Genomic DNA, 26152 nt, shown 5'->3' with positions numbered 1-26152 from the left:
TATAAGCACATCGCTCCGCCCTACGTATTTCGTCACACGGGACGTCACCCGGGTCTACAACATGTGTGTGTAATATATATTTTATTCAATAATTCATACCGATGGGGTTTTAAGCTATTGGAGCATCTCTTTTATATTCACATACTATATGGGGGTCACCGGCCGGAAAGGATTGCTTAGGAGAACCCAGGGCGGGGCGCCACATCACAGGCTCGTTTTAACTTTTCTTTAATTAGGGAGTCACACGCTCTTTGGGAAGTGTGCAATTTATACGTTTGGTGGTAGTTCTACTATCGGAACACGTCTTCACCGATGACGGATGTTGATCACGTGATTTAGCGTGCTTTTCTCAACACTGAAAGAGGACTTTTTTTTTATCTACACGGTGAACTTTATAACACTTTTTTATAACAATTTTCTTGTTTCTATGTCATTTTTACATTGAATTATTTTTAATTCACTTACAAGCGCAACTCTTGATGTCGTTAACTGTTTAGTGACTGCGTATAATATATTGCGGGAAGAGTCGCAGTTGTTGTCACCTATGAGATCGTGTTGTGCATTATTATTTTATTCATTGGCGCCGTTTCTTTTTGTTATATAATCCCACAACGCCGAGCGAAGGTTTGCGTACCCGCCAGGATGTCGGCTTCCTCCATGCAGTGTGTGCTGAACACGATGACGCTGTTCGCCTTCCTCTTCTTTAACACATTCCAGACGGTGTAGCGGGAGCAGGAATCCATACCCGCCGTGGGCTCATCCAGAAGCAGCACCTGCCAAAGACATCAAGAGGTCACCACCAGACAAAATAAGAGGGGTCACCACCGGAAAGCATTGCCCTCGCCATCTGTCGCTGTCTCCTTCCGATAAAAATAGACCAAGCTGCTCCCAATTGACTTTAAACGTTGCCGTAATAATCGCACCAAGCTCCGCCTACAAGTGAGATAGGACTGTCAAGTGGACTGGGCCTTTAAATATGCGTCTTCATAGGCACCAATTCAACCACATATTGATTTGTTTTTATTGTAAATTCAATTAAAAATGTAAAATCAATTACATATCATTGGTAATTGCATCTATTAATCAATGTTCACAGGTGTTCCCAAGTCCGCCTCCCTGCTGTAATTATTTCACAGGTGTTCATAACTCCGCCCACCTGCTGTAATTATTTCACAGGTGTTCTTAACTCCGCCCACCTGCTGTGATTATTTCACAGGTGTTCTTAACTCCGCCCACCTGCTGTGATTATTTCACAGGTGTTCTTAACTCCGCCCACCTGCTGTAATTATTTCACAGGTGTTCCTAACTCCGCCCACCTGCTGTAATTATTTCACAGGTGTTCCTAACTCCGCCCACCTGCTGCGATTATTTCACAGGTGCTCCCAACTCCGCCCACCTGCTGTAATATTTCACAGGTGTTCCTAACTCCGCCCACCTGCTGTGATTATTTCACAGGTGTTCCTAGCTCCGCCCACCTGCTGTGATTATTTCACAGGTGTTCATAATAACTCCGCCCACCTGCTGTGATTATCTCACAGGTGTTCATAAATCCGCCCACCTGCTGCGATTATTTCACAGGTGCTCCCAACTCCGCCCACCTGCTGTAATATTTCACAGGTGTTCCTAACTCTGCCCACCTGCTGTGATTATCTCACAGGTGTTCATAACTCCGCCCACCTGCTGTCATTATTTCACAGGTGCTCCTAACTCCGCCCACCTGCTGTAATATTTTACAGGTGTTCCTAACTCCGCCCACCTGCTGTAATTATCTCACAGGTGTTCCTAACTCCACCCACCTGCTGTAATTATTTCACAGGTGTTCATAACTCCGCCCACCTGCTGCGATTATTTCGCAGGTGCTCCTAACTCCGCCCACCTGCTGTAATATTTCACAGGTGTTTCCTAACTCCGCCCACCTGCTGTAATTATTTCACAGGTGTTCATAACTCCGCCCACCTGCTGTGATTATTTCACAGGTGTTCATAACTCCGCCCACCTGCTGTAATTATTTCACAGGTGTTCCTAACTCTGCCCACCTGCTGGGATTATCTCACAGAAGTTCCTAACACCTGTCTGCTGCCGTTGGAAGGGGGTTTTGCTCCCCCTATTGTTTCTAGTTTGCTACAATGGGCATGATTTATTGAATAAAAGTAATATTACACTCACATGTCGTAGATAAAAAAAAAAAATACACTGGCCTAACAAGCAACAGCACTTCCGGGAATTTGCAAAGACGTCAGCACACCGCTCTGTCCTACGCGTTTCATCGTCTGGGTCTACAACATGCGAGTGTAATATATCTTTTATTCAATAATTCATACCCATTACCAATGATATGAAATTGATTTTAAACTGTTTTTAATTGAAAAAAAAATAAAAAATAAAAATAAAAATAGTTTTTACAAAATCCGGATCGATCCGACAGGCGTATGTCTTAGTATGCCGTCGGATCTTCGGTCCAATCTTTCGGCGGCCGCCAGGTGGCGTTTCCGTCGAGTATGCAAATTAGCTTGTTACGGCGATCCACAAACGTACGTCCGGCGCATTTTTTTACGTCGTTTGCGTTCGGCTTTTTCCGGCGTATAGTTAAACCTGCTATTATGAGGCGTACTCAATGTTAAGTATGGCCGTCGTTCCCGCCTCGCATTTTGATTTTTTTATGTCGTTTGCGTAAATCGTTCGCGAATAGGGATTTGCGTAGAATGACGTCACCATCTTAAACATTGGCTTGTTCCGGTTTCATTTCGAGCATGCGCACTGGGATACCCCCACGGACGGCGCATGCGCCATTAAAAAAAACCGTTGTTTACGTCGGGTCACAACGTATTTACATAAAACATGCCCCCATTACATCCATTTGAATTCCGCGCCCTTACGCCGCCAAAGATACACTACGCCGCCGTAACTTACGGCGCGAATTCTTTGAGGATTCGAAAAAAAAAAAAAAAGTTACGGCGGCGTAGTGTATCTTAGATACGCTGCGCCCGGCGGAAAGATGCGCGGAGGTACGTGGATCTGCCCCAAAGTGTCATTTCTTCAGTGTTGTCACATCTAAAGATACAAGAAAAGATGTGAGGGGTGTACTTACTTTTTTGAGTACTAGCGAAGCCCCCCCTCTGCCTACTTTTCCCTTCTTCATGCTAGTACAATGCTTTTTATTTTAATAAAGTTTATGGTGATAATACTCTATAAATGCCTCACTGAGCTTCTCTCTTCTTTTATTCAATTTATTATCTTGTTAGCGCTTATCTAAGTCTGTATTGATCGGATTTAGATCCAAGGCAGATGTTTAGACTGACCACTAGAGGCGCTGTCCTCAACCGTTATAATGTAGAAAAACCCTTCAAGTCGTTTCGTAACCCTTCCAATAATTACTCGATCTTTAATTCTATCTGCTGCTACAAGTAGGCAGTGAAGTCATTATCATTTCTATGCTGCGAGTCCGTGACGGGGGCTCTTCCTGGAGATCCAGAAGGATCACAATGGGGGCACAATAAACAATTGACACTAAATGAGAAGCCTGATCTGCCAGTATTCAGGGCAAGGCGGGAAGCAGACACGATCGGCTGCAACAATAGAGCCTTCAGAAGGGTTAAATATTAATGAGGAGCAGGTGATACCCGGCGCACAGCGCAGGAAAAGAAGACGATGAAACATTGGAGCTCATTCATCACTGTCAGGATACATAGAGGACAATTAATATTCAACAGGCGCTGAACTCCGGCAACAATGAGTGCAGCTCTATAATCATTAATACAGCATTAACCACTTCAGCCCTGAAAGATTTAACACCCCCCCCCCCCCCCCCGACGAGGCCATTTTTTGGGATACGGCTTTAACCACTTAAGCCCCGGACCATTTCGCTGGCCAAAGACCAGAGCACTTTTTGCGATTCGGCACTGCGTCGCTTTAACTGACAATTGCGCGGTCGTGCGACGTGGCTTCCAAAAAAAATTGGCGTCCTTTTTCCCCCCACAAATAGAGCTTTCTTTTAGTGGTATTTGATCACCTCTGCGGTTTTTATTTTTTGCGCTACAATAGCGCGACAAATTTGAAAAAAAAAAAAATATTTTGTACTTTTTGCTATAATAAATATTCCCCAAAAAATCTGTAAAAAAAAAAATATTTTTTTTTCTTCAGTTTCGGCCGATACGTATTCTTGCACATATTTTTGGTAAAAAATTTTGTTCGCAATGAGCGTTTATTGATTTGTTTGCGTAAAAGTTATAGCGTCTACAAAAATAGGATATATTATTGACTTTATGGCATTTTTATTTTATATTTTTTACTAGTAATGGCGGCGATCTGCAATTTTTATCGTGACTGCGACATTATGGCGGACACATCGGACACTTTTGACACAATTTGGGGACCATTGTCATTTTTACAGCAATCAGTGCTATAAAAAAATGCACTGATTATTGTGTAAATGTCACTGGCAGTGAAGGGGTTAACCACTAGGTGGGCCTGAATGGGTTAAGTGTGTCCTAGGGAGTGATTCTAACTGTTAGGAGGCGTGGCTACGAGTGACACGTCACTGATCGCTGTTCCCGATGATAGGGAACAGACGATCAGTGACAGTGTCACTGGGCAGAATGGGGAGATGGTTGTTTACACTTGCCGGGTCCCGCGGGCACGGAGCTCGTGCGCGCCCGGCGCGGCAGGCATTATAAAGTGACGTAAATATACATCACTCTGCCGTGCCGTTCTGCCGACGTAAATCTACAGGAGCCGGTCCTTAACCGGTTAACTGACAATTGCGCGTTCGTGCGACGTTGTACCCAAATAAAATTGGCGTTCTTTTTTTCCCACAAATAGACCTTTCTTTTGGTGGTATTTGATCACCTCTGTGGTTTTTATTTTTTGCGCTATAAAACAAAAAAAGACAATCTTTTTAACTTTCTGCTATGAAACATCCAATAAAAAATAAAAAATAAAAAAAAAAACGAATTTCTTTCTCAGTTTAGGCCAATATATATTCTTCTACATCATTTTGTTAAAAAAAATATCCCAATAAACGTATATTGATTGGTTTGAGCAAAAGTTATTGCGTCTACAAACCATGGGATATTTTTATGGAATTTTTATTTATTTGTTAACAGAAATGGCAGCGATTTTTAGCGAGACTGCAACATTGTGGCGGACAATCTGGACACCTGACACTTTTTTCTGATTTTTGTTCTTTCTGATTTTCCAATTATCAGATTTTTGTCCTTTTAGAAAACATAAAAAAAAAAAAAAAAAACATCAAATAGTCTTAGTATAATAGTAGAATATGCCGAATTTCGATTAAAAACAAAACTAATTGCACACGTCCAGTCCTCCATGTGCACACCCAATTCCTGAAAAATTTCATCGCAGTCACAGATATGGGCGGAGCTGTTCATAGGACTTACCTTGGGATTTCCCAGAACCGCGATCGCCACGGCGAGCTTCCTCTGCTGCCCCACGTTCAGACGCTTCACCTGGTTGTGCTTGACGGCTTCCATATCCAGATCATGCAGGATCCTATTTATCTGTAATACACCACCACAGCAAATTATATTAAAGAGGAATATTCGAAAATCAGTAAATTAAAAAAATTTATAATTTTTGGAAATTCTAAATTTGAAAAAATCAGAAAATCTGAAATAACGAACTAATAACTATTAAATTATAGTGGAAAACAAAAAGTGCGGCACTCAAAATATTACTCTCGGTATGCTCAAAGGATATAAGTGTACATATAACCTCCGTGTTATACTTAATAAATTAATTAAATTGCACATATAATATGAAATTTATGCAAATGTTTAATCAAAGTGATAATATAACGCAATCATTGACTGAACAAACAGCCAAATTTGAAAGGAAATTCCAATACTTATCATTTAAATAATAGATTAGTTATTCTTTCGAATTTCCTTTCTTATTTTCGGATTTTCAAATTTCTGAATTTACAAAATTAAGAATTTTACAAAACTACGAATTTTACGAAGTTAGGCCTTTATGAATTTACAAAATGACAGCTTCATAAACTTAGATAAAATAGTGAATAGGATTAATTTGGAGCTCAAATCCAAAATCCCAGAGAGAAGATCTACAGTGACAACATGGTGCCGTACCTCCAGCTCCTTGCAGGTCTTGCTGATCCCCTTCAGTGAGGCGAAGACTGACAGGTTCTCCTCTACGGTCAGGTCCTCGAAGTGAATGTCGCTTTGTTGGCAGACTCCAATCATCTTCCGGATGTCCAGAATCTCATCGATGTCGGTCACTCGGTGTCCAAAGATAGTGGCCACCCCTAAATTCAGAGGAACAGTCCGAGATAATTACATGTTCTCCTTTACAGTTCATCAATAAGAAGTAGAATATTAGGGCCCCCAAGACCTCCCCGGACATACTCCGAACTTCATTAAAGCCTCCAGGAGGACCAAAGGCAAGGGTCGTTCTGTTATACACGTAGCGCCAACCTGGAAGGCAGCACCCTGGCTCCATTGACCATTCCCTTTCCTGCCAACCTTTGTAACCCAACTGGATGGATGGACTTACTGACCAATAGCTAGGAACAGGAGAGGAGGGCCAAAGACAGAGATCATTCTGATGTACAATGGTTGCCATCTTGGAAAGTCAGCGTTTTGGCTCCATTTCCCTTGCCTGCCATCCCTTGTAACCCAACTGGATGGATGAAGTTTCTGACTAATATCAATGAACAGGAGAGGAGGACCATAGACACCTGTCTGTTTGGTCTGGCAGGGGAATGGGAATCTCTAGACTGGCCGATCAGAATAAAAAATCCTTTGACAGACACATTTCCACGTGTGTATTACAGCTGTTAAGCCATTAAAGGAGGAACTGCAGTCCGCTCACATAATGTGTAATAAAAACATCTTTGCTTCCCTCCAACCACTTTGCATATTATTTTATATATACTGTGATTCTGGACTTGCCAAATATGCTGCAGAAATCTCCCTCCACTGAGCCTGGCTGCATCCATTCTAACTGTGGGCAGCTGAGGCTGCTGCCTGTTTACTTCCTGAATTTAGACAAGACAACACACAGAGAAACACCTCCAGCTCTGCAGCTTTCTTTGGCCCTCTTAAGACTCCCCCCCCCGAGAATTATTATTATAATACAGGATTTATATAGCGCCAACAGTTTGCGCAGCGCTTTACATCAGGGAAGACAGTACAGTCGCAATACAGATCAATACAGGAGGGATCAGACGGCCCTGCTCGTTAGAGCTTACAATCTAGAAGGGAGGGTCAAGTGGAACAAAGGGTAGTAGCTGTGGGAGGTGATCAGAGAATGAGAGAGAGCTGTGCATGATGTCATAATCCTAGGCTAATGACCAGACAAGAAACAGGAAGTGGGCTGTATAAGGAAACGGGAAGTGGGCTGTATAAGGAAACGGGAAGTGGGCTGTATAAGGAAACGGGAAGTGGGCTGTATAAGGAAACGGGAAGTGGGCTGTATAAGGAAACGGGAAGTGGGCTGTATAAGGAAACGGGAAGTGGGCTGTATAAGGAAACGGGAAGTGGGCTGTATAAGGAAACGGGAAGTGGGCTGTATAAGGAAACGGGAAGTGGGCTGTATAAGGAAACGGGAAGTGGGCTGTATAAGGAAACGGGAAGTGGGCTGTATAAGGAAACGGGAAGTGGGCTGTATAAGGAAACATGAAGTGTGCTGTATAAGAAAACGGGAAGTGGGTTATATAAGGAAACAGGAAGTGGGTTGTATGAGGAAACAGGAAGTGGGCTGTATAAGGGATTTACTGGCAGAAAAAAAAATTACTATCCAAAGTTAAAAAAACGAGAGAGGAACAGGGCAAGAAACACAGTGAAAATGTACAAGAATTTGAGCATGTACAGGTGGATTGTGATGACATGTCGAATTGTGTATGACAATGTTTTACCTGGAACCTACAATGTTGGTTTGTATGTTTTTGTTTGTTTTAATAAACTCTTCTGAGATAAAAAAAAAGATAAAACATCAAGAGCAGAAGATATAATAGATACGGACGGAAGGTCCGTTTTAAGTGAAGCTTCACTCTCTCAATAAACATTGATAAAGAATGTGTAAATTCATATCGTACCACGAAAGTCCATGTTGCCTCCACAATATCCAAAGTTAGTTTACAAAAATATATAAATATATTGACTATTTTTTATAATGCGTTGAGCAATTTGTTGGGGTTATATGAAAAGATATAAGAAGGAGGAAGAAGAAAGAAGAAGACAGAAGAAACAAGAAGAAAGAAGAAGAAAGAAGAAGGAAGGAGGAAGTAAGAAGAAAGAAGGAGGAAGTAAGAAGAAAGAAGAAGAAAGAAAGAAGAAAGTAAGAAGAAAGAAGAAGAAAGAAAGAAGAAAGTAAGAAGAAAGAAAGAAGAAAGAAGGAGGAGGAAGTAAGAAGAAAGAAGGAGGAGGAAGTAAGAAGAAAGAAAGAAGAAAGAAGGAGGAGGAAGTAAGAAGAAAGAAAGAAGAAAGAAGAAAGAAGAAAGAAGAAAGAAGAAAGAAGAAAGAAGAAGTAAGGAAGGGAGGGAGGAGGTAGGATGTAGGATGAAGAAAAAAGGAGGAGGAGGAAAAAAAAGGAGGAAGGAGGAGGAGGAGGGAGGAGGAGGAGGAAGAAGGAGGAAGTAAAAAAAAAGGAGGAAGTAAAAAAAAAAGGAGGAAGAAAAAAAAGGAGGAAGAAAAAAAAAAGGAAAAGAAGCACAAAAAAAAGAAGAAGGAAGAAGAAGGAGGAAAAAGGAGCAGTAAGAAAGCGGAAGAAGAAGGAAGGATGAAGAAACAGAAGGAAGTAAAGGAAGACAGAAGGAGGAAGAAGGAAGGGGAGAAGGAGAAGGAGAAGGAGAAGAAGGAGTAAGGAAGGGAGGGAGGAGGTAGGATGTAGGATGAAGAAAAAAGGAGGAGGAAAAAAAAGGAGGAAGGAGGAGGAGGAGGAAGTAAAAAAAAAGGAGAAGAAGCACAAAAAAAGAAGAAGGAAGAAAAAGGAGCAGTAAGAAAGCGGAAGAAGAAGGAAGGAGGAAGAAACAGAAGGAAGTAAAGGAAGACAGAAGGAGGAAGAAACAGAAGGAAGTAAAGGAAGACAGAAGGAGGAAGAAACAGAAGGAAGTAAAGGAAGACAGAAGGAGGAAGAAACAGAAGGAAGTAAAGGAAGACAGAAGGAGGAAGAAACAGAAGGAAGTAAAGGAAGACAGAAGGAGGAAGAAACAGAGGGAAGTAAAGGAAGACAGAAGGAGGAAGAAACAGAAGGAAGTAAAGGAAGACAGAAGGAGGAAGTAGGAAGGAGGAAGAAGGAAGGGGAGAAGGAGAAGGAAGGGGAGAAGGAGAAGGAGAAGGAGGAGGAGGAGGAGGAGGAGGAGGAGGAGGAGGAGGAGGAGGGAGGAAAAAGATAAAGGAAAAAGGAGCAGTAAGAAAGTGGAAGAAGGAAGGAGAAAGAAACAGAAAGAAGAAGGAAGGAGAAAGAAACAGAAAGAAGAAGGAAGTAGGAAGTAAAGAAAGATGGAAAAGGAAGACAGAGGAAGGAGGAAGGAAGGGGAAGGGAGGAGGGGGAGGAGGAGAAGGAGAAGGAGTAAAGAGGAAGGAGGAGGAGGAAAGAGGAAGGAGGAAGAAGGGGGGAAGAAGAAGGAAGAAGAACTCCCCATGAATAATGTTATTGCCCCCCCCCCCCCCAAGTTATTTTTTTGATTCAACTGTCCCTTTTTGTGTAGAGGAATCCTTCATGTTATAACACACTATCATATCATGCACCCCACAGGGAGGTGTTCCAGTATATAAGGGATTATGAATATATGAGGCAGATTTACACATCAGAAAATACAGAGAAATGATCAGAGGCGGCACGTTTCTCTCCCGGGAATGGAAGCTCATTAATATTCATGGAGGCTCTGTGTCTATGCTACTGCTTGCAGAAACTGGTGTTTGGCTCCTAGAGGAGTGTGGGTAATCCCTGGCGGCCTCTTCGCTGGCAGCAGACGAACGTTAATCCATCTTTTTCTGTCTATTCAGCCTGTTAAATAAGCACAAGAATGCCTCGTACGAGCGTAGAGAGGCAGGGCGCCATGTGACGGGTTTGGCCTGCACAGGTCACTACGCCTATAGTTGGCCATACATACAGTAATGGGAGGACTCCGGATACTTATTTTCACCTACCCACTGCACATAAAATGTGTACAGACCCCAAAATCTATTTTTCAGTATGTCTGACATCTTTCCTCGCTGTACACAGTCTTATGGCTAATGGAAGTCGATTGTTACATTTAACAGACTAAAAGGGAGCAAACGAGGCAAGACAACCCCCGCTACACCGCTGACTTCAGATATAATTGGAGGAAAATATGCATATAAAATAGTTTAGCATTTGCCAATAAAAAAATAATATGTCCCCGTATTTCATTTTAAACCTTAGTAGAACGCCTATACTAGAGCATACAGCAAAGATTCTCAGACACCGCAAAATGTCTCACCTTCAGTTGGCGGGCAGAGACCACATAAAATATTCATCAGTGTTGTTTTGCCGGTGCCACTGTGCCCAAGCAAAGCTGTTATTTGTCCTTCATAGATGTCCAAGGTGAGCCCTGCAGATAAAAATAAGATTACCACAGACATCAGAGACACAATACTACTATCTACATCATTTCCTCAAACCCTGGCTATTTATAAAAAATATATATATATATATATATATATATATATATATATATATATATATATATATATATATATATATATAAAAAAAGAAATATTCTGAGCTAAAAATCCAGGATTTTTCAAAAAAAAAAAGAAAGTGTAATTAGTTTAAGTGCGACAACCACAAAAAAAGGGGTTCTTGTAGTTTTCCCTGTTAAGCAGCCACAGCCTGAGTAGAAAAACTCTCCAATCAGCGAGGAGCATGAGCTTTGCTGATTTCAGAGCTAGGTCTGTCTCAGCTGGAATGCTGCGCCGGACCTCTGCAGAGTGACCACTGCTTTATGGGGGGAACCGACCTTCTTCCTACCAGATATAGGTCTTACTAATGGCACGCTGAGGGGAGAAAGGGGTACAGAGAAGGTCTTAAAGAGCACCGTGGGAACTACAGGCTTCCTGAACAAGCAGGTTGTCTGGCTTCAATCATTCCCAAATCACTGACCCAGAACATTCTTTGTGGATGCTTGATGGAGGCAAATCCCCCACCAGCCCCCACCAGGTCTTCCACCTTCAAAGGAGGTGAATTTTTCACCAGCTTCTTATAGCATTTGTGGTCTCCCACGCTCAAAGGAGGCAAATCCTCCACTATCTACTTCTAACATTTGGCATCTCCCACGCTCGAAAGAGGCAAACCCTCCACCAGCTTCTCTTTATGGAGGTGAATCCTCCACTATCTTCTTCTAACGTTTGGCATCTCCCGCGCTTGAAGGAGGCAAAATCTCCACCAGCTCCTTCTAACATTTGGGGTCTACCACGCTTTAAGGAGGCAAATCCTCCACTATCTTCTTCCAACATTTGGCATCTCTCATGCTCGAAGGAGGCAAATCCTCCTCCAGCTTCTCCTAACATTTGGCATCTCCCACGCTCGAAGGAGGCAAACCCTCCACCAGCTTCTTCTAACATTTGGGGTCTCCCACGTTTTAAGGAGGCAAATCCTCCTCTAGCTTCTCCTAACATTTGGCGTCTCCCGCACTTGAAGGAGGCAAAACCTCCACCAGCTTCTTCTATCATTTAGGATCTGCCACGCATTAAGGAGGTGAATGCTCCACTATATTCTTCTAACATTTGGGCTCTCCAACTCTCGAAGGAGGCGAATCCTCCTCCAGCTTCTCCTAACATTTGGTGTCTCCCGCGCTTGAAGGAGGTTAATCCTCCACCAGCTTCTTCTAACATTTAGGATCTCCCACGCTTTAGGGAGGCAAACCCTCTATCCGCTTATCCTAGCATTTGGAGTCTCCCACGCTTTAAGGAGGTGAATCCTCCACCAGCTTCTTCTAACATTTTGGCTCTCCGACTCTCGAAGGAGGCGAATCCTTCACCAGCTTCTTCTAACATTTTGGCTCTCCGACTCTCGAAGGAGGCGAATCCTTCACCAGCTTCTTCTAAGATTTGGCGTCTCCCACGCTCAAAAGGAGGCAAATCCTTCACCAGCTTCTTCTAAGATTTGGCGTCTCCCACGCTCAAAAGGAGGCAAATCCTTCACCAGCTTCTTCTAAGATTTGGCGTCTCCCACGATTGAAGGAGGCAAATCCTCCATTCGCTTATTCTAACACTTAGGATCTCCCATGCTTTAAGGAGGCAAATCCTCCACCAGCTTCCAGCATTTGGGGTATCCCATGCTTTAAGAAAGTGAATCCTCCACCAGCTTCTTCTAACATTTGGGCTCTCCCGTGCTCAAAGGAGGCAAACCCTCCACCATCTTCTTCTAAGATTTGGCACCTCCCACGCTCAAAGGGGGAAAATCCCCCATCAGCTTCTTCCAGCATTTGAGGTTTTCATCCCACCACAGCAAAAATAATTACAGGTCTCTAGCGGGAATTCTATTGATCTCATATTTAAGAAATCTTAAATCTCTTACCTTGTAATGCCTCCATCTGATGATTCTCCTTTTTGAAAGACTTATGGATATTTTTAATTCTGCATGAGGGAGAAGAAAGAGTTAAAATATACTCACTATGGAACAAACAAAGAAGATTTGTAACCAGACCTCAACAAAAAGCTATGGTAACAGTCTTTCTGGGGGCCCCATGAGTTGTCAGTCTGCCCCGGGGTAACAGTCTTTCTGGGGGCCCCATGAGTTGTCAGTCCGCCCAGGGTAACAGTCTTTCTGGGGGACCCATGAGTTGTCAGTCCTCCCCTGGGTAACAGTCTTTCTGGGGGACCCATGAGTTGTCAGTCCGCACCGGGGTAACAGTCTTTCTGGGGGCCCATGAGTTGTCAGTCCGCTCTGAGGTAACAGTCTTTCTGGGGGACCCATGAGTTGTCAGTCCGCCCCGGGGTAACAGTCTTTCGGGGGGCCCCATGAAGTGTCAGTCCGCCCCGGGGTAACAGTCTTTCTGGGGGCCCCATGAGTTGTCAGTCCGCCCCGGGGTAACAGTCTTTCTGGGGGCCCCATGAGTTGTCAGTCCGCCTTTGGGTAACAGTCTTTCTGGGGGCCCCATGAGTTGTCAGTCCTCCCGGGGTAACAGTCTTTCTGGGGGCCCCATGAGTTGTCAGTCCGCCCCGGGGCAACAGTCTTTCTGGGGGCCCCATGAGTTGTTATTTCCCCCTGGGGTAACAGTCTTTCTGGGGGCCCCATGAGTTGTCAGTCCGCCCCAGGGTAACAGTCTTTCTGGGGTAGATTCCTGCCCTGAAGAAAATGCTGGAACACTGCTTTCTCTTTGAATGGTAAGTATTTAAGCCCATCTATTACTCTTTATTTACCTCCCACCCCCAACCAGATTGTGGGCGTGGTCTCATGTAAACAGTAGAGTGTAGTTCTGGTTGAAGAAGGTCAACGTATAATAATGGTGACATACCTGATGGCTTCTTTCCCATGCAGGCCTAGCGGTACCGGCTCCACCACGTCGCTCAGATCGGTGTTGGTGCTGAAGAAGCTCTCACTGAGCACCCCGTAATTTCTCCTCCTCTTCGACCAGTAAGATGGCTTCAGAAAGAAGAGAGGTGACCGTCGCAAACCGTACTCTCCTATAACCAAAGCAAAAGACACATTGAAGCTTTACAGCCCCCCCAACAAGTCAAGATCCTCCAACACAATGAAATGAGACCCAACACTTGACAAATAAAGCCCCTTTACTACTTTAGTTTTCAAATATATTTTCTCTCTAGACCAGTGTCCCAAGCTGTGGCCCTTTACTTGCCATTGTCTGGCCCTTGGGGCACTATTTCTCTCACTGAAACCAATGATGGGGCACTAAACCTCCCTCTGACAGCAGTAATGAGGCGCTATTCCGGTCACTGACACCAAGGACAGGGTACTACATTACCCACTGACACAATGATGGGACACCAATACTTTCACTGACACCAACAAGGGGGCACTAGTACTCCAAAAATGACAGCAACGATATTACTCCCCACTTACTCTCTATTGATACCAATGAATGGGGCACTATTCCTCCCATTGACACCAACAATAGGGCACTATTCCTCCCATTGACACCAACGAAGGGGCATTATACCTTCCACAGATGCCAACAAGCGGGTACTATTCCTCCCATTGACACCAACAAAGGGGCATTATACCTTCCACAGATGCCAACAAGCGGGTAATATTCCTCCGATTGACACCCACGAAGGGGAACTATACCTTCCACAGACGCCAACAAATGGTTACTATTCCTCCCATTGACACCAACAAAGGGGCATTATACCTTCCACAGATGCCAACAAGCGGGTACTATTCCTCCGATTGAACTATACCTTCCACAGTCGCCAACAAATGGTTACTATTCCTCCCATTGATACCAACAATGGGGCACTGTTTCTCTCACTCACACCAATGATGTGGCCTGATTCTACCCACTGATACTAATGATAGGGCACTATTCCTTACCCTGACACCAATGGGGGGGGGCACTATTTCTCCCATTGACATCAATGCTTGGGCCCTTATTCTCCCATTGACGCCAACGGTGGGGCACCATTCCGCCCATTGACACCAATTATGGGGAACCTTTCTGCCCATTGACACCAATGATGGGGCACCATTCCTCCCATTGAAACCAATGAAAGGGGCACCATTCCTCCCATTGACTCCAACAAAAGGGGCACTATTCCTCCCATTGGAACCAATGAAAGGGGCACTATACCTTCCACAGACACCAAAAAGCGGGTACTATTCCTCCCATTAAGACCAACAATAGGGCACTGTTTCTCCCACTGACACCAATGATATGGTCTGATTCTTTCCACTGACACCAATGAGGGGGGGTGGTTTCTCCCATTGACATCAAGGATTGGGGTCCTTTTCCTCCCATTGACAACGATGATGGGACACTATAACCATTCACTGAAACCAATGATGGGGCACTATTCCTCCCAATGAAGCCAAAGTCAGAAATGAAGCACACCCACCCAGGTCAATATGCGCTCGCTCACACGGGGCGTTCTTACCCGGGAGAATCTGGTCAAGGTATGACGCCAGGAGCAGGTACATGACACTGTCCACCACCAGGAAAATATAGGTGATGATGAGGGGGTAGGGGCCATCCTTCAGATTGAATAGCTGGGCTCCATTTCCATTCTGCTCGAGAATCATGACCTGAAATACACACGGAGGTATCAGAAGGTCAGTACATTACATTATTAATGTCTGTCGGACGGATCGTTGTTCTAAAGTGTATGGCAAAAAAATAAATAAAAAATTGTTGTTATTGAATTAGAACCTCTGTCGGGTTTTTACTGCTCTCTGGGGCTTTGCAAGAGATTTTTCTTCCTCACTTCCTGTCCTGATGACAACAGCTTTACCTGACAGGAAGTGAGGGAAAATCTGCAACACCGACAGAAATAAAAATCTATGGCCCAGATTCTCATACATTCACGTTGCTCCTGGGCAGCGTAACGTATGTGATTTACGTTACACCGCTGCAGGTTTACAGGTTTACAGCCTGATTCTCAGAACACTTACCTGTAAACCTGCGGCGGTGTATCGTTAAATCGCTCGGCGCAAGCCCGCCCAATTCAAATGGGGCGGGCACCATTTAAATTAGGCGCGCTCCCGCGCCGAGCGTACTGCGCATGCTCCGTCGGGTAAATTACCCGACGTGCATTGCGCTAAATGACGTCGCCCCGACGTCATTTGCTTAGACGTTTACGTAAATGGCGTCCAGAGCCATTCACGGACGTCTTACGCAAACGACGTAATTTTTTTTAAATTCGACGCGGGAACGACGGCCATACTTAACATTGGTTGCCCCTCCTAATAGCAGGGACAACCTTACGCGTCGCGTACGCTACGGAAACGATGTAAATTCTCAGCGTCGACCGCGCGTATGTTCAGGAATCTCGCGTAATTACCTAATTTGCATAGACGACGGGGAAAACTACGATGCGACACCTAGCGGCGGGAAAAGAAATTGCTTTTAAGATCTGACAGTGTAACAGCCTTACGCTTGTCAGATCTAATGGGTATCTATGCGTAACTGATTCTAAGGGCCAGATTCACAAAGAGATACGACGGTGTATCTACAGATATCTACAGATACACCATCGTATCTCTGACTTACACTGGTCCTATCTATGCGCCTGATTCATAGAATCAGATACGCATAGATAGGGCTAAGATCTGACTGTGTTACACTGTCGGATCTTTTTTTAAATTTAAAAATGGCGCGGGGGGCGTTCCCGCTGATTTACGATAAATAATATGTAAATCAGCGAGATACGCAAATTCACGAACGTACGCGGACCCGACGCAGTCTTCTTACGACGTTTCCGTAGCGGCTTTCCCGGCGTATACTTACCCCTTATTTTATCAGGCGCAGCCAATGTTAAGTATAGCCGGCGTTCCCGCGTCGAATTTGAATTTTTTAACGTCGTTTGCGTAAGTCGTTCTCGAATACGGACGGACGTCGTTTACGTAAGCGTCGAAATCACTGACGTCCTAGCGACGTCAGTGGGAGCAATGCACGCCGGGAAATTCCCCGGACGGCGCCTGCGCATTTAAATCGGTGCGGGAACGCGCCTGATTTAAATAGTACACTCCCCCTAGCCGCGGAATTTGAATTCCGCCGGGGGATTTAGGATCCGCCGCCGCAAGTTTGGAGGTAAGTGGTTTGTGAATTAGCCACTTTCCTCTCAAACTTGCGGGAGCGGATCTTAAATCACGTAGATCGAGCGGATCTATAGATCCGCTGATCTACGTGAATCTGGCCCAAAGTGTACAAAGTCTATTGATACCGCCAGACCAAAGATCGGAGAGTTTTATTATTAGTGATCGCTCATGGCAAGAAAACAGAACAGAACCGATCACGGGGGAGCGCTGTTGACCGGTGGAGCGGAGGATCGGGTGAGTATAAGCTTTCTCGTCGCCCCCTAGACAAAACAAGCAGTTGATGATTGCAGTGCGGGCACAGCCCCATTGCATGGGAAAACTTTTTTTTGGGGGGGGGGGGGGGTTTAAGAACAGTGGTCTCAAAACTGTGGCCCTCGCGCCAGACGTGTCCCTTTGCCAACCTTTATCCAACCCTTAAATCGCTATTCCTCCCACAGACATCAACGATGGGGTCCCACGCCTCCCAATGATGGGACACTCCCACTGACACCAACAATGGTGTCCCACTCCTCTCACTGAAATAATATAACAATACGGCACTATTCCCCCCATTAGCCCCAATGATGGGACACCCCCACTGACACCAAGGCATTTTCTTTTCCAAAGGGCAACAATCTGCCCCCCCCCCCCCCACCCCCCTATAGTCACTGGCCCTTTGTTTAGAAAGTTTGGAGACCCCCCTGACCTGGACAATACTAATTTCATTTGGGTTCAGTGCCCTGAAAGGCAAATATTAAGATCTATAGAGCCCTTACCTGGGCGGTGCCAATCATGAAGGTACACTGGCAGAACGGGCTGAGGAACCACACAAAGGACTTTGGAAAGTCTTCTTTCAGCACAATGAAGATACCCAAAGCACTGAGGAGGAGGGTGGACAGGAACGCGATGCCTCCGGCTTGTTTGGCCTTTTTGAAAAGTGGCGTCAACATCAATGCGAACATTATCTGCAGGAAACCACAAATATACCATAAGATACAAATAAACGTCCAGAGACCATAGTGTACAGTGCCAGGTACATCTGTATGACCATAGTGTACAGTGCCAGACACATCTGTATGACCATAGTGTACAGTGCCAGATACATCTGTATGACCATAGTGTACAGTGCCAGATACATCTGTATGACCATAGTGTACAGTGCCAGACACATCTGTATGACCATAGTGTACAGTGCCAGACACATCTGTATGACCATAGTGTACAGTGCCAGATACATCTGTATGACCATAGTGTACAGTGCCAGATACATCTGTATGACCATAGTGTACAGTGCCAGACACATCTGTATGACCATAGTGTACAGTGCCAGACACATCTGTATGACCATAGTGTACAGTGCCAGACACATCTGTATGACCATAGTGTACAGTGCCAGATACATCTGTATGGCCATAGTGTACAGTGCCAGATACATCTGTATGACCATAGTGTACAGTGCCAGACACATCTGTATGACCATAGTGTACAGTGCCAGATACATCTGTATGACCATAGTGTACAGTGCCAGATACATCTGTATGACCATAGTGTACAGTGCCAGATACATCTGTATGACCATAGTGTACAGTGCCAGACACATCTGTATGACCCTAGTGTACAGTGCCAGACACATCTACTTATTGTGTCATTAAAAAACATTCTCTGTTGACTGCATATACAGTATCTCACAAAAGTAAGTACACCCCTCACATTTTTGTAAATCTTTTCTTCTATCTGAAGAAATGACACTTTGTAGCTACAATGTTGTGTAGTGAGTGTACAGCTTGTATAACGGTGTAAATTTTGCCGTCCCCTCAAAAGTGAGGACACCCATAAAGTGTCATTTCTTCAGTGTTGTCACATGAAAAGATAGAAGAAAACATTTACAGAAATCTGAGGGGTGCACTTACTTTTGTGAGATCCTGTACATAGATTCTCAGCTCTCCCGCGGTGTCCCCCGTTTTGTGAAAGGCTCCTGAACCGAAGGCAGATTTTTGCTTTCATCAAGGCCGTGCGATGGGCTTCAAGTCAGACGTTCTGTTTTATTAGACTCCCTGGATTCCGATACATCAATCGATCGGCGGAAACATTTCGCTTCCTCGTTATATGCAGCGAATGATTGCGCTCAGCATTAGGAAATACAATCAATCTTCTAACATCGGTCAGCAGATAAGAATAGCCTGTCAATGATTTTTCCTTTTAGTTTTTGGAGGGAGCCGAGAAGGATTTTTAATGAGATTGCCCCTAAATATCTTAAAGGGGTTCTAGGCACGGCCCCCCCGCCCCGCCCCCGGGACACTGCAGCTCACAGTGGGAGGATTTCAGTTCTGTCAATTAAGAAAGCAGTGGGCGGGGCTGGGTGTGGCCAGGTGCTGATTGAAAAGCTGCAGGCTTGCCGATAACCACACCTCCTGCAACATCTTCTCCTCCCGCTGTAGTGCAAGCAGGCACAGCCTACATGGGAGTGACAACTCTGCTCTGCATTCAGGAGCAGTGCAGCATCGTTGTCACCCACCCATCACAGGAAGTTGCATTAGATGGGCTTCACTGGCAGAGATTTGTGGTACTGAAAAGTGCAGGTGGACCTATAATTAAAGGGTCGAAGGACACATTTTTGTTTTGATACAGATTCTTAGTGCTGTACTCACCAGAGATATTCCATAGAGGGCATAGAGCAGGAAGACCAAGAACCAGCTGCTGTGGCTAAATGGAGTCAGGCTGGTGGTGATACAGGCCATCAGTATGGAGACCAGCAGAATGAAAACGATGTACAGCAGAACCCATGGCAGCCTGGAAGGGACACAGGAGAGAATTACCTTATAATATAAATAATATATAATATGATGTGCCACTTTGTGTTGGTCCATCACATACAATCCCAATAAAATACATTTATGTGATCAGTGGGGAGAATGTTCCTTACATTGGTGATCAGTGGGAAGAATGTTCCTTACATTGGTGATCAGTGAGAAGAATGTCCCTTACATTGGTGATCAGTGAGAAGAATGTCCCTTACATTGGTGATCAGTGGGAAGAATGTTCCTCACATTGGTGATCAGTGAGAAGAATGTCCCTTACATTGGTGATCAGTGAGAAGAATGTCCCTTACATTGGTGATCAGTGAGAAAAATGCCCCTTACATTGGTGATCAGTGAGAAGAATGTCCCTTACATTGGTGATCAGTGGGAAGAATGTCCCTTACATTGGTGATCAGTGAGAAGAATGTCCCTTACATTTGTGATCAGTGAGAAGAATGTCCCTTACATTGGTGATCAGTGGAAAGAATGTCCCTTACATTGGTGATCAGTGGGAAGAATGTCCCTTACATTGGTGATCAGTGAGAAGAATGTCCCTTACATTGGTGATCAGTGAGAAGAATGTCCCTTCCATTGGTGATCAGTGGGAAGAATGTCCCTTACATTGGTGATCAGTGGGAAGAATGTCCCTTACATTGGTGATCAGTGGGAAGAATGTCCCTTACATTGGTGATCAGTGGGAAGAATGTCCCTTACATTGGTGATCAGTGAGAAGAATGTCCCTTACATTGGTGATCAGTGAGAAGAATGTCCCTTACATTGGTGATCAGTGAGAAGAATGTTCCTTACATTGGTGATCAGTGAGAAGAATGTCCCTTACATTGGTGATCAGTGGGAAGAATGTCCCTTACATTGGTGATCAGTGGGAAGAATGTCCCTTACAGATAGATAAAAAGATGGATGGTGTCAGTGGGAACTTATCTAAGAGGCAGAAGTTGCGGAACCCCTAGAAACCTCTGGAGGAACCCCTAGCAACCTCTGGAGGAACCCCTGGTTGGAGCCACATAACTTCCAAAGTGCACAGTCTATTTGCCTTTAGTAAATCCACCCTATTGATACATCCTGAACATATATAGACAGGGAGACACAAATCCTCGTACCAGAATGCTGTGTCATGGAGCCCCAGGATCTTCATAAACTCTTTGAGCTTTTTTTCTTTTTCGGCTACGATATAAGCTGCCGGCGAGCAGCCAAATGGCAAGAAGGCCATGGCAAGGCATATGGACATGAGGGCATGGTAGTAGCTGTCCACTTCAATCATCGGCAGCTTCTCCATTATCGTGACCTTTGTCCTCGTCAGCTCCCTCCAGGCCGAGTGATTGGTCTTCAGCTGGAATCCAGACAAAAAAAATGAGTTTTATTTTCTGCATTAATGTAAAAGGATCAACAAAGTATGAATCACTTCCTAGAGAACTGAACAGTCCAGTCCCTGTACCAAAGGAGCTTACAATCTATTGTCCTACAGCTAAACAGGCATAAACCCTGTAGCTTACCGCATGGACTCTCTGGTGGGAAAACCTGTGTTGTTCTCTTACCTTACAGAGCCTTATTACCAGGCTCTGTACTCAAATACTTTTGTCATTGGTTTACATTTAGGGAAAACAAAGTGAGGTCATAAGAAAAGGAGAGAGAGGAAAAGAAGGGAGAAAAAAAAAGAAGGAGAGAGGGAGCAAAGGGGAGGGGGAGAAGAAGAAGAAGAAGAAAGAGAGGGAGAAAAAGAAGAAGAAAGAGAGGAAGAAGAAAGAGAGGGAGAAGACGAAAGAAGGAAGAAGAAAGAAGGAAGAAGAAAGAGACAGGGCTGGACTGGGACAAAAATTTGGCCCTGGACTTCATCCAGACTGACCCACTTTGACAGGTCTCTCCCATGGCGGCCGGACAACTCCCGCCCCCCCGGCCACCCAAGCCCCCTCTCCCCCTTCACTAGCCACTAGCCGTTCTTCTTTATTAGAGTAGAGCAGCTGGTACTGGTACTCTGATAGGCAGTACCAGTGGGGAAGCTAGACATTATTTCACCCGGGGAAAAGAATCAGTTCCGTGCCCCCCCTTATGGGACAAGATTAGGCAGAAGTAAGAAACCCTCAGGCCATAGCTGTTGAGTCAGCTGTCTGTCCCCTCCCCCATGCTCCTCTGTTCCCCCCAGGTGAGCGCTGCGGGGAGGGAGAGGAGGTGAGTGCTACGGGAAGGGAGAGACAGAGGAGCGGCAGTCCGCTGTCACTGAAGCCAGACCACTGAGCCATCGGCCCACCGGGAAACTCCCTGTAGTCCCAATGGGAGGAGAGGAAGAAGAAGAAGAAGAAGAGGAAGAAGAAGGAAGAGGAAGAAGAAGGAAGAGGAAGAAGAAGGAAGAGGAAGAAGAAGGAAGAGGAAGAAGAAGGAAGAGGAAGAAGAAGGAAGAGGAAGAAGAAGAAGGAAGAAGAAGGAAGAGGAAGAAGAAGAAGAAGGAAGAAGAAGGAAGAGGAAGAAGAAGAAGAAGGAAGAGGAAGAAGAAGAAGAAGGAAGAGGAAGAAGAAGAAGGAAGAGGAAGAAGAAGGAAGAGGAAGAAGAAGAAGAAGGAAGAGGAAGAGGAAGAAGGAAGAGGAAGAGGAAGAGGAAGAGGAAGAAGAAGAAGGAAGAGGAAGAAGAAGGAAGAGGAAGAAGAAGGAAGAAGAAGAAGGAAGAAGAGGAAGAAGAAGGAAGAGGAGAAGAAGGAAGAAGAAGAAGGAAGAGGAAGAGGAAGAGGAAGAAGGAAGAGGAAGAGGAAGAGGAAGAGGAAGAAGAAGAAGGAAGAGGAAGAAGAAGGAAGAAGAAGAAGGAAGAGGAAGAAGAAGAAGGAAGAGGAAGAAGAAGAAGGAAGAGGAAGAGGAAGAAGAAGAAGGAAGAGGAAGAAGAAGAAGGAAGAGGAAGAGGAAGAAGAAGAAGGAAGAGGAAGAAGAAGAAGGAAGAGGAAGAGGAAGAGGAAGAAGGAAGAGGAAGAGGAAGAGGAAGAGGAAGAGGAAGAGGAAGAGGAAGAAGAAGAAGAAGAAGAAGATCAGGAAAGGAGGAGAGAAAGGCCTCTACCTTTATTATGGCGGAATCAATGCAGGATTGCAGGTGTGTGAATCCAGAATAATGGTACTGAGCCGCATCACACCGAGAGGAGAAGCAATGTTCTGACAAAGAAAACAAACACAGAACAGTATAACACACAGTATAGTCTTTGGCCGCCATACGCTCTATAAATCCATATACGGAAATTAGGTGGAACCTCGTCCTTCATCTAAAGACACTTAGTGCCGGATCCCGGTTATTCCCTCTTATGTGAATTAGGAATTGAGGCACCTCATTGCAATATTGAAGCCCAAATACAAGTTTATTCCAATGAAAGTTTGCAAAGCCAACACGTTTCTTGGGCTGTAAATCTGCCCCCTTCATCAGGGTTTGGAAATAATGAAACAATGTATGTAGATTCAATAATCAATCTATATTTGGATATTATTGAACGACGTTTACACAGCAACCCATCAGCAGCTGGTATCACCATACATTCCCTCCTTCATGTCCTTCCTCTTACCTTCCACACTCGGAAGTCTGATCAGGGCCAATCATTTACATTCCTGCTCCAACCCCTCTGCTCTCTACCAATAAGAAACCTGAAAGCTCCCATCAAAGATATTTGATTGGTCTGCTGAGCCTGTCAATCCTCCATTCCCCACCCTCATCCCTTTGATCAATATTTATTTTAGATCTCCCGTTGGCCGCTATGATGGGACCTACAACAGATACCTGAGGTTTCTTCTCCCTACCTTCACAAACTGAAATTGGGAAGCCCCACCCTTCTCTCTAAGCTCCCCCTATTATGACATCACAATTAACCTGCAGCTCTATGACATCAGTAGGCGAAGAATGGGAAATCGGAACTATACCTTGTATGTACAAAGTTGACTTTGGGATGAAGAAGGGGAAGAACATGAGCTTGTAGGACATGGGGTCTTCAAACTTGACGCCAACAAAGTGCAGAAAGGAAGAGCTGGCGGCCTTCAAACTCTCCTCGTCGTGATAGGGCACGATGTCCACATCTGCAAAACCAGAAAGGGACGTCAGCCATCAGTGCGTCCAGAATTTCACCGTTATTCGAAATGCAAAATGGAACTAAAGGAGTAAATCTGGTCTCTTCTAAAACCAGTGGCGGTTGGTGATCAACATTTTTGGGGGGGCGCAAACAAACAAAAAAACATCAATTGCAGCCTCACTGTGCCCATCGAACGCAGCCACTGTGCCCATCAATTGTCGCCACTGTGCCCATCGAACGCAGCCACTGTGCCCATCGAACGCAGCCACTGTGCCCATCGAACGCAGCCACTGTGCCCATCGAACGCAGCCACTGTGCCCATCAATTGCTGCCACTGTGCCCATCAAACACAGCCACTGTGCCCATCGAACTCAGCCACTGTGCCCATCGAACTCAGCCACTGTGCCCATCAATTTCCGCCACTGTACCCATCAATTGCTGCCACTGTAAATTAGTAAATCTGGTCTCTTCTAAAACCAGTGGCGCTTAGTGATCAACATTTTTGGGGGGGCGCAAACAAACAAGAAAACATAAATTGCAGCCTCACTGTGCCCATCGAACGCAGCCACTGTGCCCATCAATTGCCGCCACTGTGCCCATCGAACGCAGCCACTGTGCCCATCAATTGTCGCCACTGTGCCCATCAATTGTCGCCACTGTGCCCATCGAACGCAGCCACTGTGCCCATCGAACGCAGCCACTGTGCCCATCGAACGCAGCCACTGTGCCCATCAATTGCCGCCACTGTGCCCATCAATTGCTGCCACTGTGCCCATCGAACACAGCCACTGTGCCCATCGAACGCAGCCACTGTGCCCATCAATTGATGCCACTGTGCCCATCAAACGCAGCCACTGTGCCCATCAATTGATGCCACTGTGCCCATCAAACGCAGCCACTGTGCCCATCAAACGCAGCCACTGTGCCCAAACGCAGCCACTGTGCCCATCAATAGCCAACAGTTTGCCCCATCAATAGCCAACAGTTTGCCCCATCAATAGCCAACAGTTTTCCCCATCAATAGCCAACAGTTTGCCCCAAACGCCGCCAGCTTGTCCCCCCCACCCCCGCCGGGCACCTACCTTTCTCGGGTCAGTGTCTTCCTCCACGCTCCCTCCCGAGTCCTCAATGTCTTCTCCCATCCTCCTAATGTCATCTCTGCTATGATTGGATGCCAATCACAGCGCCTGTCGCTTCAGCCAATCAGGTGACCGGTAACCAGACCCGGTGCACCCGATTGGCTGAGAGGCGGTTCAGTGTTAGGGAATCGCTTCCCTAACACAGCACTACGTAAGCAGCAGTGCGCCCGCTCCTTACCAATTTGGAAGCCTATTAGAGTCCACAGGCTCTAATCAAGGCACTTCCCAAACACCCCCACCGCTGTAATTCAGATGGGCGGCGCTTGACAAAGGGCTGAACACCTGAATAGGGGGGCGACAATAGAGTCATGCAATGCAGGAATCTATCTATTGTTGATTGACGGGTGCAGGAGAGAGGGGGCGGAGCTCCTGCACCCTCTATAGATGCACAGCCACTGTCTAAAACAGCGCTGTTCCTTCAATTCTATGAACATTTGTGACGCTTTATAAAACAAGAGCAAAGACATCATTACAATGCAAATGACTTTTATCACACTTGTCTATTTTTAAAAAAGGTGCAACAGGAAACTGAGATTGCAAAAAAAAAAAGGAAGTTTAAAAAAAAAAAAAAAAAACCCGCGGGAAGATTTCTCACTGCCATTATAAGGAAGCATTCACATGAATATATCATCGATTTAGAGCCCAACGCCAACCAAATGATTATTTAGAATTATACTGAGAGAGAGAGAGAGAGAGAGAGAGAGAGAGAGAGAGAGAGAGAGAGAGAGAGAGAGAGAGAGAGAGAGAGAGAGAGAGAGAGAGAGAGAGAGAGAGAGAATGTGCCAATTTATGTTGATTTATTTCTGTCCGTGACCCCCCCCCCCATTGGAGAGCTTTGCCCTCACTTCCTGTCCCTGAGACCCCCATACACGAAGTGGGAGGAGCTGGTGTTAACCGGATAGGAAGGAACAGCAAAGGAAACATTGTTAGAAGTTCTAATCTAAGTCTTCCTAATATAAAATAAAATCTATTTCTCGGGGTACAAGGACGCGGGATGTTAGTCTTTGACAATTAGGTTATGCAGCCACCTTCAGGTGATTGGACAATAGCAAGCAAAGCTGTAAGGACAGCCCTAGCATAACTCCTCCCACCCCCAGTAAGTACATCGGTGGAGTCTGTGATACTTATGTGCATGGGAGGAGCCTGTGAGCCTTATGTGCACGGGAGGAGCCTGTGATCCTTATGTGCATGGGAGGAGCCTGTGATCCTTATGTGCATGGGAGGAGCCTGTGATATTTATGTACATGGGAGGAGCCTGTGATATTTATGTACATGGGAGGAGCCTGTGATACCTATGTACATGGGTGGAGTCTGTGATATTTATGTGCATGGGAGGAGCCTGTGATCCTTATGTGCATGGGAGGAGCCTGTGATCCTTTTGTGCATGGGAGGAGCCTGTGATCCTTATGTGCATGGGAGGAGCCTGTGATCCTTATGTGCATGGGAGGAGCCTGTGATCCTTATGTGCATGGGAA

At 45.3% G+C, this 26152-nt stretch overlaps 1 protein-coding gene across 2 annotated transcripts in view; it reads right to left on the bottom strand.

Annotated features, from left to right (window-relative positions):
- The window catches only part of ABCA5 (ATP binding cassette subfamily A member 5), an 87757-nt gene that overhangs the window by 38860 nt on the left and 22745 nt on the right, over positions 1 to 26152 (bottom strand). For both annotated transcript variants that reach the window (XR_005744510.1, XM_040331034.1), the window contains exons 4-15: positions 23393 to 23545; positions 22548 to 22639; positions 20612 to 20841; positions 19344 to 19485; positions 17472 to 17660; positions 15057 to 15204; positions 13460 to 13628; positions 12520 to 12578; positions 10442 to 10552; positions 6105 to 6280; positions 5397 to 5516; positions 635 to 773 (exon numbers count right to left, since the gene is read on the bottom strand). Coding sequence is in view for 1 of the 2 variants with exons in the window: in XM_040331034.1 (XP_040186968.1) it covers positions 635 to 773; positions 5397 to 5516; positions 6105 to 6280; positions 10442 to 10552; positions 12520 to 12578; positions 13460 to 13628; positions 15057 to 15204; positions 17472 to 17660; positions 19344 to 19485; positions 20612 to 20841; positions 22548 to 22639; positions 23393 to 23545 (1728 nt within the window). In the remaining variant the exon portion in view is untranslated. The remainder of the gene's footprint in view (positions 1 to 634; positions 774 to 5396; positions 5517 to 6104; positions 6281 to 10441; positions 10553 to 12519; positions 12579 to 13459; positions 13629 to 15056; positions 15205 to 17471; positions 17661 to 19343; positions 19486 to 20611; positions 20842 to 22547; positions 22640 to 23392; positions 23546 to 26152) is intronic.

Source organism: Rana temporaria, chromosome 12, assembly GCF_905171775.1.
Source record: "Rana temporaria chromosome 12, aRanTem1.1, whole genome shotgun sequence".
In the NCBI taxonomy this organism is placed as follows: domain Eukaryota; kingdom Metazoa; phylum Chordata; class Amphibia; order Anura; family Ranidae; genus Rana; species Rana temporaria.
The sequence above is the reverse complement of the archived record's forward strand: the minus strand, read 5'-3'. Positions and strand labels throughout refer to the sequence as shown.